The sequence below is a fragment of the Mercenaria mercenaria genome, chromosome 6 (assembly GCF_021730395.1).
Source record: "Mercenaria mercenaria strain notata chromosome 6, MADL_Memer_1, whole genome shotgun sequence".
Lineage (NCBI taxonomy): Eukaryota > Metazoa > Mollusca > Bivalvia > Venerida > Veneridae > Mercenaria > Mercenaria mercenaria.
In genome coordinates, this window is record NC_069366.1 from 64,795,548 (window position 1) to 64,811,528 (window position 15,981).

The 15,981-nt window shown below is 36.3% G+C and overlaps 1 protein-coding gene and 1 non-coding gene across 2 annotated transcripts; both read left to right on the top strand.

The window, feature by feature from the left end:
- The first annotated feature begins 1,774 nt into the window (after positions 1-1,774).
- LOC123550028 (glycoprotein 3-alpha-L-fucosyltransferase A-like) lies at positions 1,775-14,217 on the top strand. Its single transcript, XM_045338471.2, has 3 exons — positions 1,775-2,335; positions 6,868-6,962; positions 9,672-14,217. The coding sequence occupies exons 1-3, from the start codon at positions 2,302-2,304 to the stop codon at positions 10,779-10,781; spliced, it is 1,239 nt and encodes a 412-aa protein (XP_045194406.2). The 5' UTR covers positions 1,775-2,301; the 3' UTR covers positions 10,782-14,217.
- Positions 3,936-4,009, top strand: Trnat-agu (transfer RNA threonine (anticodon AGU)). Its single transcript has one exon. It is a non-coding gene; the product is annotated as a tRNA-Thr (tRNA).
- Positions 14,218-15,981: the final 1,764 nt, after the last annotated feature.

The following is a 15,981-nucleotide window of genomic DNA, read 5'->3' on the forward strand; positions in this document are numbered from 1 at the left end:
TGTAATAGTACCTAATATATCAAAAAGTAAATTATATACTAACTATACTAAATAAATAGAAATTAAAAGTGAACTTAGATGATCAGATCTGGGGACCTGGGGACATGGGGACCCTATATTGCAAGGTATATAGAAATACTCCATAAGTGGATCTATTTATAACAGTGATTAGTATATCTACTTAAAAATATCTCATATACTAACTATAATTATTTACATACATTAAATATATGAACATCAAAACTAAGTTGGGGATGGGGATGAAACATATATAGGGTAAGCTTAAATTTGGTGTGGTCTTACACGAAGTTCTAGCCCAAATCTGCATTACGGAGCCATGTTACCAAATCTGCTGTACGGAGCCATGTTACTAAATCTGCTCTACGGAGCCATGTTACCAAATCTGCTGTACGGAGTCAAGTTACCGATTCTGCTGTAATATACACACGTCCGTCTCGTGGACGGATAGCTCAGTGGTTTGTACACTGGCCTTCCAATCCTGAGGTCGACACCCAACTAGAGGTGTACTGGTCAGGAACCCAGGCAATCCTTGCGTATAGCAGTGCTATACACTGAGCACGTTAAAGAACCAGGCTGTCTATTTGCAACGAGCTAGGCTAAGTTAGCCGGACAAGCCTGTATCTCATTTCTGATCTCTCTGTCGTGGGTGCTTTGTCCCACTCTGTCGCTCTGTGTCTGTACTAGTAGAGGATGAATTATGCGCCCTGTGTGGCTGCATTTGAATTATGTAAAGCGCCTTTGAACGTGAAATTGATCATGAAAAGGGCGCTATATAAATCTGGTATAATAAAAATAATATTATTTGTTTATAGCGTAAAAACAGAAATATTTTAATGTACTGTTTGATCCACCTTTACCGTAACAAGGTTTTTCTTGACTTCTCTTTAAATATAAAACAATACCATTGATACTATATCATTCTTATTAAATAATAGTATATTTTACATAATAACTTCTTAAATGTTGAATTTATCGTCAATTGTAAATTTCAGTCATTTCTGACGAGGGAAAAACAAACAAACAATTTTGACTTTATTTGTGAATGGATTGTTATAACTTAGTTAGCATAAAGAACTATTTCCATGCAAACATTTTGTAAAATCTAAAATGAATATGCTCGAGACTGCGATTTTGCCTGAATTTTACAAAAATACATTTTAGGCACAATGAAATTGACATGGACAATATATAAAAAAAGAACTATCAGAGACCTTTAGAATAAGGTATAGTTTATATCTGGATCTTGCAGAATAAAGCCGCCGTTCACGAGAAACCCTGTTACGAATCATGGATCTTCCGCCCGCTTGTCTTAGTAGGGAAAGCGCAGATCTACGGTTCGATGGGTCGTGAGTTCGATTTACGGGCGAGGCGAATGTTCTCCGTGACGATTTGATAAAAGACATAGTGTCTGAAATCATTCGTCCTTCATCTCTGATTCATATGGGTTTTTTACTGGTACAGTATCCAGGAACACTGCACGGTTAGGTTAACTGCTCGCCGTTACATAACTGAGATACTGTTAAAAAAAACGATGTTAAACCCAACAATGCGAGCTGTGCAATAACATTGTCTGTGGAGTAACGTACTACACTTTATAACTTTATACAGGCACTGACCTCCAGACACCGGCAGCCAACTACTGTTTGGAGCCAGGGGAAATAAAAAAAATATCAATGTAGAAACAACCTTCTGGAGTTACTTCCCTCTTAATGTATTATATATCATTACCTTTTTATTGTGTTATAACACTTAAGCTATCAATGATATGCATTTGATATGTTTCATGTATCTTGATTCATAATTGTATATACGTTGTGTGGAGTTATGCTCAAATCCTATATCTGATATTGAACCATGACAATGGCGGAACGCCGCGGAAGTAACTTGATACTCCCGCTGTTGAAATCGATAAAATATTCTCAATACATAATTGGAGTCATTTCTCAATGTGTCATGCAGCTATCAGTACAAATTCGATCGTAACTCGGCAACATACACGAGAAGTATGTTATTTTTCAAAGAGAAGAAAAACAAACAAACCAAAAAACAAGTCGATCTAAGGAATTTGTATCAAATTTACAGAGGAACACGTGTTTAGGTTAATCGCCGAAAAATAAATTGCTGAGTTATATATATAGCAATGATTCATTCACAGGAACACCATTGTGAGCATTCTCAGAGGGACTTAGCCGCGTGTATCAAAGAGTGATGTTGGCTTAATACATTTGTTGTTGTTTACATATTTACTCAGACGGATTATTGTGTAGGAGGGATGCCCAGATGTTGTGGAACAAGCGATCGGTTATCTGCAGACGTAAGTCATTTTGTACACACACACATACATATATATATATATATATATATATATATATATATATATATATATATATATATAGTCTGCTAGCGATACATGTATGTAGTATAATATGTAGTATAAGTGCCTGGAAGATGTACATATAGAATGTTCACCGCAAGCGTACATATAGGCCGCTTGTATATACTACGGTATTTCAATCGATTTAAAGGTGGTTATTCTAATTATACATGTAAAATATTTACTGATTTTACTAAGGATAATACCGAGACAGGTTTTATTTTATAACATAGGTTTAAATTTGATAAACGTACTTTAAATACCGTGGTTCATCAAGTAGAACATGTTTTATTTTCATAGATCTTTGGGTTCATATACTAAAATAGAACAGAAATAATTACATTCAAATTAAAAGGAATTCTCATCTTTTTAGTGGGTGGGGCGGGGGGGGGGGTACTATAAAGTTTTATTAAAGTTAATAAAAGATTCATCTAACTATGCCACCATTAAACCGATATCTAACACAATACACAACACGATAGCCACCTTTAAACACAACGGTATGATTATTATGTTTCATTCGCACTCCTTTGATAATTTAACAATGCCGTGGTGGATTTTTGAAGTATCATCTTTCAAATAGGAGGACACTACTGTGACATGTAGGCCTATATGGATACATGTTCATACAACTGGCTGGTCTTTGGGTCGATTTAAAGGTGGTTAACCTGTTTGTGATATAGTTATTACATCTGAGTAGTAGTTGTTAAATTATCCTGCTAAAAGTTCTTCTCTTTTTTAAGCTGTAAAGGTATAGTTGCTTTTTATTAATTAGAATGGCTATGTACATATATTTTAATATTATTTTCTACATAGAAGAGACTGAAATAAAGACCCCATGAGATAACGCCTGAGGCTATAATTAGTCCCTTCTCTTCTCAAAACATATGGTCGGTACAAAAATGGTTATCCTAGAGATCGATATTTTCTCAAGCTGATAATAATCTTGTTATTTCAAGTGCACATGTGCACAACTGGTCCCTGCTGAGTTAAAGATATCGCAAAACTGATAAAGTTTGTTTTTCTTTCTCTGACATATCTAACTCATTTAAAGATGTACTCTGCACATCCTTCTCTAAAATATTTATCACTTGGTCTATCTAGATACATACTTAATTAAATCAGTAGAAAATACACATTTAGATATATTTAACTTGGCTAAATGTATGTCTTTAAAGCTGCAATCTCTAATCACCTAGTATTAGAGTCATTCGTTTAAACTATCATTCGTTAAAAGAAACTTCCAGCTTTTTTAGTGTTATGATATATCCTGACTTTGTTTACTTGCTTACATTTTGATTAGTATATTTAACATAACACACAGTACTGTTTCTACACACAAACCTGTTTATTTCATATTTATATACTAGGCAGTAATTGTTCATCTTTTCAAGTAAGAAAATTTTATATAATATACCTTTAATTGATACCGAAAATGCTTTGTGATGATATCTTAATATTATGATATCATCGTTGTTATAAGAGCATGGAAATATTTTATGATGTCATAAAACGAATGTAGCGTTTCTCGTATCGGGTGGCCTCGGTAGCTCAATTGGTAAGAGCGTTGGCACAGTATGCCAAACGTCCGAGGTTCGAGTCCTGGTCGAGGCTGCACATTTTTTCTGAGGCTGTTACATTTGGGGGCTCGTCCGGGATGCTCACCCTTGGAGCCCATGCAGGGCGAAGCAGTTTGGCTGGGGTGTGCATCTGAATTCGGTTAACAGTCAGCGGCAGACATTGACCAGGAGTGCCAATGTCTCGCAATAAGAGGGAAGGTGTGTAGCGGTTCTCGTATCGGGTGGCCTCGGTAGCTCAACTGGTAGAGCGTAGGCACGGTAAGCCAAAGGTCCGAGGTTCGAGTCCTGGTCGAGGCTGCACATTTTTCCTGAGACAGTTACACGAAGGATCATCCTTCTCTTATGAAATGTTTATTAGCCCTAATAAATCTTAATATCAAAGAAAACTGGCCACAATGCTGGCCATCCAGATTAGCAGGATTTTGACATTCTGGCATATATGTGGCAGGTCAGCTCAAAGGTCAAATCTGACACATCTTACCGGACAAGACAGTTAGTGATAAGAGGAATTTTGCTGTAGTACTAAAAACTGAAATATAATATATATATATATTAAATAAAATAAAAAATATTTATTTAGTAAGTAGCCAGACTAGTTCACTCAGGTTAGCGCTTACGATATGATATATTTTCACTGGGGATACCTTTAAAATTTGATTTTCCTGTTGAGATTGCCCAACCAAGATCAAGTTTTATAACATAGGTGTAAATTTGATAAAAAAAAAATGAACATTTTTTTTTTGTATCAAATTTGTCAAAAATCAGCATTGATGAACGTATGATTTTAGAATTCTAAGTACCTCCACTTTTTCTATCCGGTTTGGATTGGAAATAAGTAAATTTTAAACTTCAGTCAGTTTTTTTTTATAAAAAAAAGAATATGTTATGGACATCTGTGAATATTTAACATAATATATAAACAGAGAAAAATGTGAGGATATGTTGCTTAAATGTTATTAAGCCCCTTTGATTACACCGCGTATGTTCAAACACGCTTGAAATAAAGTGGATCGATTCTCAAGAGACCATCTCAACATTATTTACTTATATCATGCTCGGTATGAAAACCAGGTCTGTAACGGTGATAAGGTCTTACTTATTATGCCATCCCTATTCAATGGTCTTTGTCAGTTTGTTGAGCCGTTCATCTGTCCGTCAGACAAAACTTGTGCAGAAGTCTTGAACAACCCGCTATAGAATTGTATAGAAGGTCTGTAATGGTGATAAGGTTTTACTTATTATACCACACCTATGTGATGGGGATATAGATTTGTTTTTGTCAGTTCGCTCGTCCATCTGTCCGCCAGACAACATTTGTGTCGCACATATCGTCATGGAATCGTATAGTAATGTTATTCACATAAGTAGTTGCGGAACCGAGTTTTTAAGACTAGCACAAAGTGTTCAAGTTTTGCTATTGTGGTAGCACTGTGTCTGTCGTCTATCATTGTCCATCGTTCACAATTTCGCTGTTAACGCACTAGAGGTAACCACTTTGACCCAGCCTTAATCAAGCTTAGTCAGAATGTCTGTTTAACAAAATCATAATGCCGCTTAGCTCAGTTGTGAGAACGCAGATCTACGGATCACGGGGTCGCGTGTTCGATCATCGGGCGAGCGGTAAGTTCTCCGTAAATAAAAGGCGTTGTGTCTTAAATCATTCGTCCTCCACTTCTGATTCATGTGGAGAGTTCAGGAACACTGGTTAGGTTAACTGCCAGCGTTACCGAAATACTGTTGAAAAACGGAGTTAAACCCAAAACCAAACACAATCCTGACAGAGTTTGGAATTGGGTCATCTTGGCTAAGACACTAGGTGACTATGCCAAATCATAGGAAAAACATTGCTAACACAAGTACATTCCATGATCTGCATTCCCGGTTAGAATGATTATATATTTTAAGATATAGATCTACATGTACTTTGATTAAAAACTAGGACACGTGGTTATATTATAGAAAAAAACAACAATAATAACACTACTATATAATAGTTTCTACTGGATCTGATGAAACCGGGTCGGAATGTTTGCCTTTTTCTCTAGCATGTCCGCTGTATAGCACCGATACATGCAAAGCCGTCTTTTCCTGGAAAGACCCAGAACTGGCCTCTTACATGGAAGACACTCCAGGGCATCTCAGAAATTTCCTGTACCTGGGCCGGGATTCGAACCCCGCACCAGTTGAATGACAGTCAAGCGTGTTACTACTAGACCCCCTGGCCACCGTGGCTAATACGAGTGAATGATAAAGGTACAGTAGCAAAGAGGAAACAATATTACATTTCAGTCAAACATATCACTTATTACGTCAATCTCACGTTATTTTGAGTCAGACCGTAACACAGGCGTAGCCACGCGAGAGAGGGGAGTGTTGCGATTGTGTCTCTTTTCATGCGAGGTTTTCAAATTTTAATATACAAAATAAAAGTTTATATCACATTTTCTATAAATATAGGTTTGTCAAGTGTATTTACTTCAGTGTATTGTAACTCTATCAGGTCTGGTTTGTACTCCCCTGAGTACGAAAACTGTATCAAGCCCTGTTCACACGATGACAAAAATGTAACATGAACAGTAAATGTCGTTTCTATGGAAGCTTGAAAGTGACAAAATCTTGATTATCTATGAATTTGTTCAGACTGTTTAAATATTATTTTATCCGCGAAAAAAAATCCAACTTGTTCAGATGGATGTAACTAAGACACTCGTCTCGTAGTTGTCACTCGTGATTTTAGTATTACATAAATGAACCCCTGCCAGTATTTTGTTCAAGGATAAAGTATTAAAAAGGAGCATGTTAGTGAAGATACAAATACTGCAAAATAAATGTTATTCCAGTCTTTGTATTTTGACATAGGTATTTTAAATTGTGCTTTATGGTTACTTTCAGGAAAGCAAGTTCTGCTGTGTGTGATGGGCATGGCAATGTTGTCCACGTACTTGACAGTGAATCTGATACGAGTGTTTAAACTCAAGAGAGTTGATGTAAGCAATTTATCTAATTAATACTTCTCAATAAGATTGCTCTATCACCTTCAAGTGTCAATGTTGTAACACCTCTCAGTGACATTACTATAATACCAGTCAGTCCCTTTGTCGTTTCTCTAGTACTCCCCATTTATATGCTGTTATACCTCTTACTGACATTACTGTTACACCTCTAAAAGATATTTCTCTAATACCAGTCAGTGCCTTCGTCGTTTCTCTAGTACTCCCCATTTATATGCTGTTATACCTCTTACTGACATTACTGTTACACCTCTCAGAGATATTTCTCTAATACCAGTCAGTGCCTTTGTCGTTTCTTTAGTACTCCCCATTTATATGCTGTTATACCTCTTACTGACATTACTGTTACACCTCTCAGAGATATTTCTCAAAATCAGGCAGTGCCTTTGTCGTTTCTTTAGTACTCCCCATTTATATGCTGTTATACCTCTTACTGACATTACTGTTACACCTCTCAGAGATATTTCTCTAATACCAGGCAGTGCGTTTGTCGTTTCTCTAGTACTCCCCATTTATATGCTGTTATACCTCTTACTGATATTACTGTAACACCTCTCAGAGGTATTTCTCTAATACCAGTCAGTCCCTTTGTCGTTTCTCTAGTACTCCCCATTTATATGCTGTTATACCTCTTACTGACATTACTGTTACATCTCTCAGAGATATTTCTCTAATACCAGGCAGTGCCTTTGTCGTTTCTTTAGTACTCCCCATTTATATGCTGTTATACCTCTTACTGACATTACTGTTACACCTCTCAGAGATATTTCTCTAATACCAGGCAGTGCGTTTGTCGTTTCTCTAGTACTCCCCATTTATATGCTGTTATACCTCTTACTGACATTACTGTTACACCTCTCAGAGATATTCTCTAATACCAGCAGTGCGTTTGTCGTTTCTCTAGTACTCCCATTATATGCTGTTATACCTCTTACTGACATTACTGTTACACCTCTCAGAGATATTTCTCTAATATCAGTCAGTCCCTTTGTCGTTTCTTTAGTACTCCCCATTTATATGCTGTTATACCTCTTACTGACATTACTGTTACATCTCTCAGAGATATTTCTCAAAATCAGGCAGTGCCTTTGTCGTTTCTTTAGTACTCCCCATTTATATGCTGTTATACCTCTTACTGACATTACTGTTACACCTCTCAGAGATATTTCTCAAAATCAGGCAGTCCCTTTGTCGTTTCTTTAGTACTCCCCATTTATATGCTGTTATACCTCTTACTGACATTACTGTTACACCTCTCAGAGATATTTCTCAAAATCAGGCAGTCCCTTTCTTTAGTACTCCCCATTTATATGCTGTTATACCTCTTACTGACATTACTGTTACATCTCTCAGAGATATTTCTCAAAATCAGACAGTCCCTTTGTCGTTTCTTTAGTACTCCCCATTTATATGCTGTTATACCTCTTACTGACATTACTGTTACACCTCTCAGAGATATTTTAAAATCAGGCAGTGCCTTTGTCGTTTCTTTAGTACTCCCCATTTATATGCTGTTATACCTCTTACTGACATTACTGTTACACCTCTCAGAGATATTTCTCTAATACCAGGCAGTGCGTTTGTCGTTTCTCTAATACTCCCCATTTAATTAAATGCTCATATACCTCTCACTGTCATTACTGTTATACCTCAGAGATATGTTTCTTATATGATACGATGACTAAGCTCTTAAACCTTACCTTACAATAATATTGCTGTGAGACCTCTGATACCTCATAAAGACATTCCACTAACATCTCAATGAACTTGCTGTAATACCTTTAAGTGGCGTATTTCTTTAATACTTCTAAATGGTATTACTGTAAATCTCTCAATGCCATTGCTAAACAAATTCAATGACATTGCTCTAATATCTGTAAATGACCTTGCTTAATTACCTTTCAGTTAGTTTGCTTTTATTATGTCAGTGACATTGCTCTAATATCTCTAACTGATATTGCTCAATTACCTTTCAGTTAGTTTGCTTTTATTATGTCAGTGACATTGCTCTAATATCTGTCAGTGACATTGCTCTAATATCTGTCAATGACATTGCTCTAATATCTGTCAGTGACATTGCTCTAATATCTGTCAGTGACATTGCTCTAATATCTGTCATTGACATTGCTAAAATACCTCGCATTGACATTCTAAAATACCTCGCATTGACATTGCTAAAATACCTCTCATTGACATTGCTCTTTTTCTTGTCAGTGACATTGCTCAAATACTTCTCACTGACAATGCTGTAAAACCTCTCAATGACATTGCTGTAAAACCTCTCAATGACATTGCTCTAATACCTGTCAGTGATATTGATGTAACTCTTAGTGACATTCATCTAATTAATTTTCCTTGCAATGATTTGCTCAAATACTCCACAGTGACATTGCTCTAAAACATCTCAGTGATTGCAGTTATAACTGTCGTTGAACCTCTCAGTGATGTAATTCTAATTCCTCTGATTGACTCTGCTTGAAAACGTCACCGTGCCATTGATCTAAGAATTCTGTATGACATTGCTTTAATACCGCTCAATGACATTACTTCAGTACCTCTTGATGGCATTGCTCTAATATTAGTATTACCTGTTACCCTGTGAGTTATGCAGTCTTTGGTGTTTTCGACTGTGCAATATTCTCCCATCATCACATTAATTTTGTTTAATTTTCTGTTTTCTTTTAGGAGGAAGCGAGAGAGTGGGATGAAAAGATGTGTAAAAATTACAGCAGACTACAAAAGCAACCAAGAGGCCGTAAAAATGGTGAAAAGAATTATTTAATCACGTGGTACAATGTGTCTCCATACATAAAATGGCGCCCAGAAGCATTAGCGCTTGGGTTTAAATCATGTAAATTTAACAATTGTGAAATGTCCTTATGTAAACGAACCTCAGAACACAGTGACGCTGTTATTTTCAATGGAAGACGTCTTCCGAAAACCTATGAATTTAAACGTCCTGTTGGACAGATATGGGTATTTGCGGAAGATGAAACCCCGTATACTTATCATTATGACACCGATCAGTGGAGAACTGAGTACTGGCGGTCTGTTTTTAACTGGACAATGACGTATGATCAACAAACGACTGATATTTATTTATCTAGTGGCAATATTTGGAAAAAGAAAGCACGGGATTCTCGTGATTTCAGAAGTATTGCTAGGAAAAAGACACGAGGTGCATTGTTAATAAGTTCCCATTGTACTACGGAGTCAAAACGAACAGAATATGTGAAAGAACTACAAAAATATATTGATGTTGACATTCTAGGTACGTGTGGACGAAAATGGGAGTGTGGTGAAAAATGGGTTCATGACAATTGTTTTGAAATCTTAAACACTACGTATAAATTTTATTTGGCTTTTGAGAATGCACTCTGTCGTGGATACCGTACTGAAAAATTCTTCGAAAATTTCAATTACGATATTATATTAGTGGAGAGAGCTGGCATCTCAAAGGATGATTTAATTGAGCCAAGAGATGTGTACATTTCTACATCTGATTTTCCAAGTATTGTAAGTTTGGGTAAATATCTTAAAAGACTTTCAAATGATATAGATGAATATACCAGTTTATTAGAAAAGAAAAGTCAGTATTATTTCCCTGGTTTTCATGAAGTTTATCAAACAGCTTTATGTAATTTATGTGAAAAGATGAACGCGCAAGGAACATATCATAGAGAAATCGACGACTTACTTCATGTACATGGACAGCTTTTAGCCTCCTGTAGACATCCTATGGATATGCCTATGGAAGAGGAAGGATTTTTCGATTGGTTGTTTAATAAATGGTAGTGACCAAAGGTCCAGGATGAGCTGTTATTACACTAGGTGACTGATACAGCGTTCATGATTTTACTGGTAACATACTGTAATCGTATTGCATCTTAAAATGTTTACCTCAATAAAACCGCCGTTGAACCGGAGGTAATAATCTTGTCACGAGGTCAAGTCATAGAAAAGCCTTATAAATACATTGTTAGCACATCTGCTACATAGTGACAGGGTGAGTTTTTGTGATCACATTATGTCCGTCATCCGTCCGATGTTCGTCGGTCCGTCCGTCGTCCGTTCACATTTTCTTCTGACACGATAGAAACCACATTTTGCAATCAATTTTAATCAAACTTGCACACAAATTGTATTGGTATAATATATGGGTTCCTTTCGAAAACTGGCCAGATCCCACCATGGGTTGCAGAGTTATGGCCCCTTAAAGGACCACAATTTGCTATTTTTGGCTTGAGAACACGATAAAGACCACAGTTTGTAATCAACCTGAATCAAACTTGCACACAACTTGTATTGGCATAATATCTCAGTTCCTTTTGACAACTGGCCTGATCTCATCATGGGGTCCAGAGTTATGGCTCCTTAAAGGGCCAACATTCGCTATTTTTGGCTTGTGAACACGGTAGAGACCATATTTTGCAATCAGGTTTAATTAAACTTGCACACAACTTGTATTGGCATAATATCTCAGTTCCTTTCGAAAACTGGCCAGATCCCATCATGGATTCCAGAGTTATGGTTCCTTAAAAGGGCCAAAATGTGCCTTTTTGGCTTTTGCAGCCGTATAGAGACTTTATTTATGGTTTGATTTGATACAAACTTGCAATATATCTTCGACAATAATAAATCTTGGATTTCATGATGAATATGTCAGATCCAATCATAGGTTCCAGAGTTACGGCCCCTGATTGACCTCTGAAAGAGCCAAACTTTGTACCTTGTGAACACGATAGAAGTCACATTTTATTAGCTCACCTGTCACATAGTGACAATGTGAGCTTTTGTGATCACCCTTCGTCCGTCGTCCGTCGTGTGTCCGTCCGTCCGTCCGTCAACAATTTCTTGTCTGCACGATAGTGTTTTCATTTATGATTTTATTTTAACCAAACTTGCACACAACTTGTATCACCATAAGATCTCGGTTCCTTTCTTCAACTGGCCAGATCCCATTATGGGTTCCAGAGTTATGGCCCCTGAGTTCCAGAGTTATCTCTGAACTAATGAAAATACTAATCTGAAATTTCATTTATGTCAACAGGTTTATTTGGCAGATCCTTCTTTTGTTCACTTACAATAATTTTCTTTTTAATTACTTCCCTTTTACGTTAATATAAATAGCTTAGTTTTAGTAACTTTTTTATTATTGGCCATAGGGAAAAAACCGAGACCACTTTTCTATGGTACAACATGGATGGTACCTCCAATTTTAGGTGTATTTTGACATATCTGTACCTTGTAAGAATTTTTTTTTCTTTTTGGTTAAATTCTTTCCTTTGTTGTTCCTGTCCTTTGGACTTAGATATTTTTTCTGAGGACCTTCTTGTCCTCAAGTGCAATGATAACAGGTGAGCGATATAGGGCCATCATGGCCCTTTTGTATTTGATTTTAACCACACTTACACACTATTATAAGTCACAATAAGGTCTTGGTTCCTTTCGAAAACCGACTAGGTTCCTTCGTGGGTTCTAGAGTTATTGTCCCTGAAAGGGCCAAAATTTCTATTTTGGCCCTTTCAGCCATATAGAGGTTTCATTTAAGCTTTGTTTTGATACAAACTTGCACAGAATGATTATCTGCATGATCTCTAGGCCAGGGTCGAAACTAGGTCATGTCGAGTCAAAACCTAGGTCACCAGGTCAAATCAAAGGAAAAGCTTGTTAACAACCTAGAATTCACATTTATGACCCTATCTTCATGAAACTTGGTCAGAATGTTTATCTTGATGATTTCTAGGCCAAGTTTGAAACTGGGTCATATTGGGTCAAAAACTAGGACACCTGGTCAAATCAAAGGAAATGCTTGTTAACACTCATGAGGCCACATTTATGAACCTATCTTCATGAAACTTGGTCAGAATGTTTATCTTGATGATTCTTAGGCTAAGTTCGAAACAGGGTCATATGGGGTCAAAAACTAGGTCACCCGTCAAATCAAAAGAAAATCTTGTTAACATTTGTTCATTTGATGTGCATGAAACTTGTTCAGAATGATTGTGTGCATGAAATATCGGATGATTTTTTATCTGGGTCATGTAGGGTCAAAAACTAGGTCGCCAGGTCAAATAAAAAAAAGCTTGTTCATACTCAAGAGGCCACGTTTTTTGGTCCAACCTTAATGAAAATTAGTCAGAATATTTGTCTCCATGAAATCACTAGGTAAAACATGTTTACACTGTCATTTTGTGTTACTCAGGTGAGCGACTTAGGGCCCTCTTGGCCCTCTTGTTTATTTGTTGTTATAAAAACGTGTTAAGACCTTTTTCTTACAACTTATTAACTTTTCTTTTTCATAAAGGTTCGTACTAAACACGGGTTACCATTCATGATAGTGTCATTATATTATATTATATTCAAGGGCATTCCGTCAAAGGATAGTTAACCCATTTATGAAAATACAATGTACACTTATCTCTAAAGGAACAGCCATATCACCTCTGGAAAGACAATCACACCATCTCTATAATGACAATAACAGGCAAATCATCCCTAAAATACCGTAAAACCATCTGTAAAAATGCTTTCATACCATCTGTAAAAGTACTGTCAACCAGTCTCTAAGAAGGCTGCCAAACCAAACCATCTCTAAGAAGACTGTCAAACCATCTGTAAAAAGGCTGTTAAACCATCTCTAGAAGGCTGTCTAAACATTTCTAAAAAGGCTGTCGAACCATTTCTAAGCGGACTGTCAAAATACCTCTAAAACCATCTACCTGAAGATTCTCAATCCACTTGCCAGAAGACAGGTCCTTACAAAAAAACCGGTGTTAACTACCTGTTTGGAGACATTAAGCATGCACACAAAGACGACGCTGTACCGTTTAATAATAGCTTTAGATGAATCTTACCATAGGCACAGAGACAGTTTAACATAAACATGATAAAGACTGTCTAATGTGCCCAAAACTTTTAATGCATCCAAAGATGCCGAACGCATCAAAGCTAGCACGTCTGTTGCATCTAAATATGTCTATAGACGTTTTATGCACCTAAAGCCAACCATCTTTTACAGACAATCTATAATTGTGTCAGTTTAAAATCAGCGTTCATGTGTTTGCCATCATAAAAAAAAAGAATTCATCTACATGTATGTCTAACCATCTGTGCGTATACTATACAAAGTCACATGATTTTTCCATTTTAGTAATAGAATATAGTTAGTATTTGAATTTCTTCTTCTGGATATTCCAGACAACAAGTTGAATAAATCTAACTAAATTTTGTTCATTTTTGTGGTTCCTTAAATATTTGCAGTCAGCATATTTTAAGACACCAATCAAACATCAACGAATCGACCTGAAACAAATCGTTTACCGATGACACCTATGGTTATAAAATGTAAAGATGACAACTAACCAATAATAGAAATTCGTACAACTATATACTAACAAATCGTTTACCAACGACACCTATGGTTATAAAATGTAAAGGTGACAACTAACCAATAATAGAAATTCGTACAACTATGTACTAAACAAAGTGGACCTTTTAGTACATGCAATTTGGGTGTATGATTGTCAAAATGATCTCCTAAGATTTTCTGTTACACATCTACATTAGTCTTTAAAAGGTCAATGTAACTGTATAAAACGGGTTTCGCTCATGCTTTGACGTTTTAAAATTACTTTGCCTATAGATAGGTGGTTTGGATTGTGTATGGGGTCATTGGGGTCAAGTTCAAGGTCAGCAAAATCGCCACACCTAATTTTTGTCACAAATGAAATGGCTTCCACATATTGGTTAGGACATTTTGTCAAACATTTTAAGGTCACTTTGGTTCGATCAAAGTCAATGTACCAATAGAATTTTTTTTTTCATTTGTGTCATCAAAAAATGGTTTCGAGTTAATAACTTTAACATAAACTTTTAGGTCACGTTCAAAATTAAATCAAGCTGAATTGGTGTTTGGTTGAGTATTTTATTAATCCAACAGTTATACAAAAAAGAAAAATGGCTTCCATTCTATATCTGTAGTTTAGGTACACTTTTTGTCAAACATTTTAAGGTCACTTTGGTTCGGATCAAGGTCAATGTAACCAAAAATAGAAAAATTGGGTCATATTTTTTTTTTCACTTTGATGATCATCAAAAAACTGGTTTCGAGTTAATAACTTTAAAGATAAGAACTTTTTAGGTCACTGTTACTAAAATTTAGAATCAAAGCCTTGAGATGTCTGGTGGTTGCGGGTTTTGCTAGATTTATTTTCATTTTAAATGCCAATCTGTAAATATACATGTATAAGAAACTAATACTTATGTGCCTCATATCTAAGATAAACTCTGCCTGACCTTACATGAACAGCTGGAAGTCAGTGATGTAACCATGGGCTGGAATACCTAATCATTAACAGGTCTTATATAATCTAAATAGCCAGTGTGAATGGATAGAGGATGAATAAGAACTGCTTAATCATTGATAATTCATCCGCATTGATCATGAATGGGACTACTTTGTGTAGTACATGAACATGCTTTGGTTGTGATTTGGAATCAAATAATGATGTTACAATGTATATGATTGTCAGAAATACACTTAACTTTGGTAGAGGGATAAACCCGCAACCAAAAATGGTTTATGTTCAATATCTTTAGTTTGGGTACACGTAGCTTTTATTAAAATCAAAGAATCATAAGTTACATAAGGCAATGACACGTGTCCTTTTATTACACCTATATTCTGAATGACATGACTGGATGCAGTCAGTGTGTATAATAGAACATGACCCTTTTTAGCTCACCTGTCACAAAGTGACAAGGTGAGCTTTTGTGATCGCGCGGTGTCCGTCGTCCGTCGTCCGTCCATGCGTGCGTCCGTGCGTCCGTCCGTAAACTTTTGCTTGTGACCACTCTAGAGGTCACATTTTTCATGGGATCTTTATGAAAGTTGGTCAGAATGTTCATCTTGATGATATCTAGGTCAAGTTCGAAACTGGGTCACGTGCCATCAAAAACTAGGTCAGTAGGTCTAAAAATAGAAAAAGCTTGT

Coding starts and splice junctions, on each gene's coding strand:
- LOC123550028 (XM_045338471.2), top strand. CDS start 2,302: ATGTTGTGGAACAAGCGATCGGTTATCTGCAGAC. Junction 2,336..6,867: donor GCGATCGGTTATCTGCAGAC/GTAAGTCATTTT, acceptor GGTTACTTTCAG/GAAAGCAAGTTCTGCTGTGT. Junction 6,963..9,671: donor TTAAACTCAAGAGAGTTGAT/GTAAGCAATTTA, acceptor GTTTTCTTTTAG/GAGGAAGCGAGAGAGTGGGA.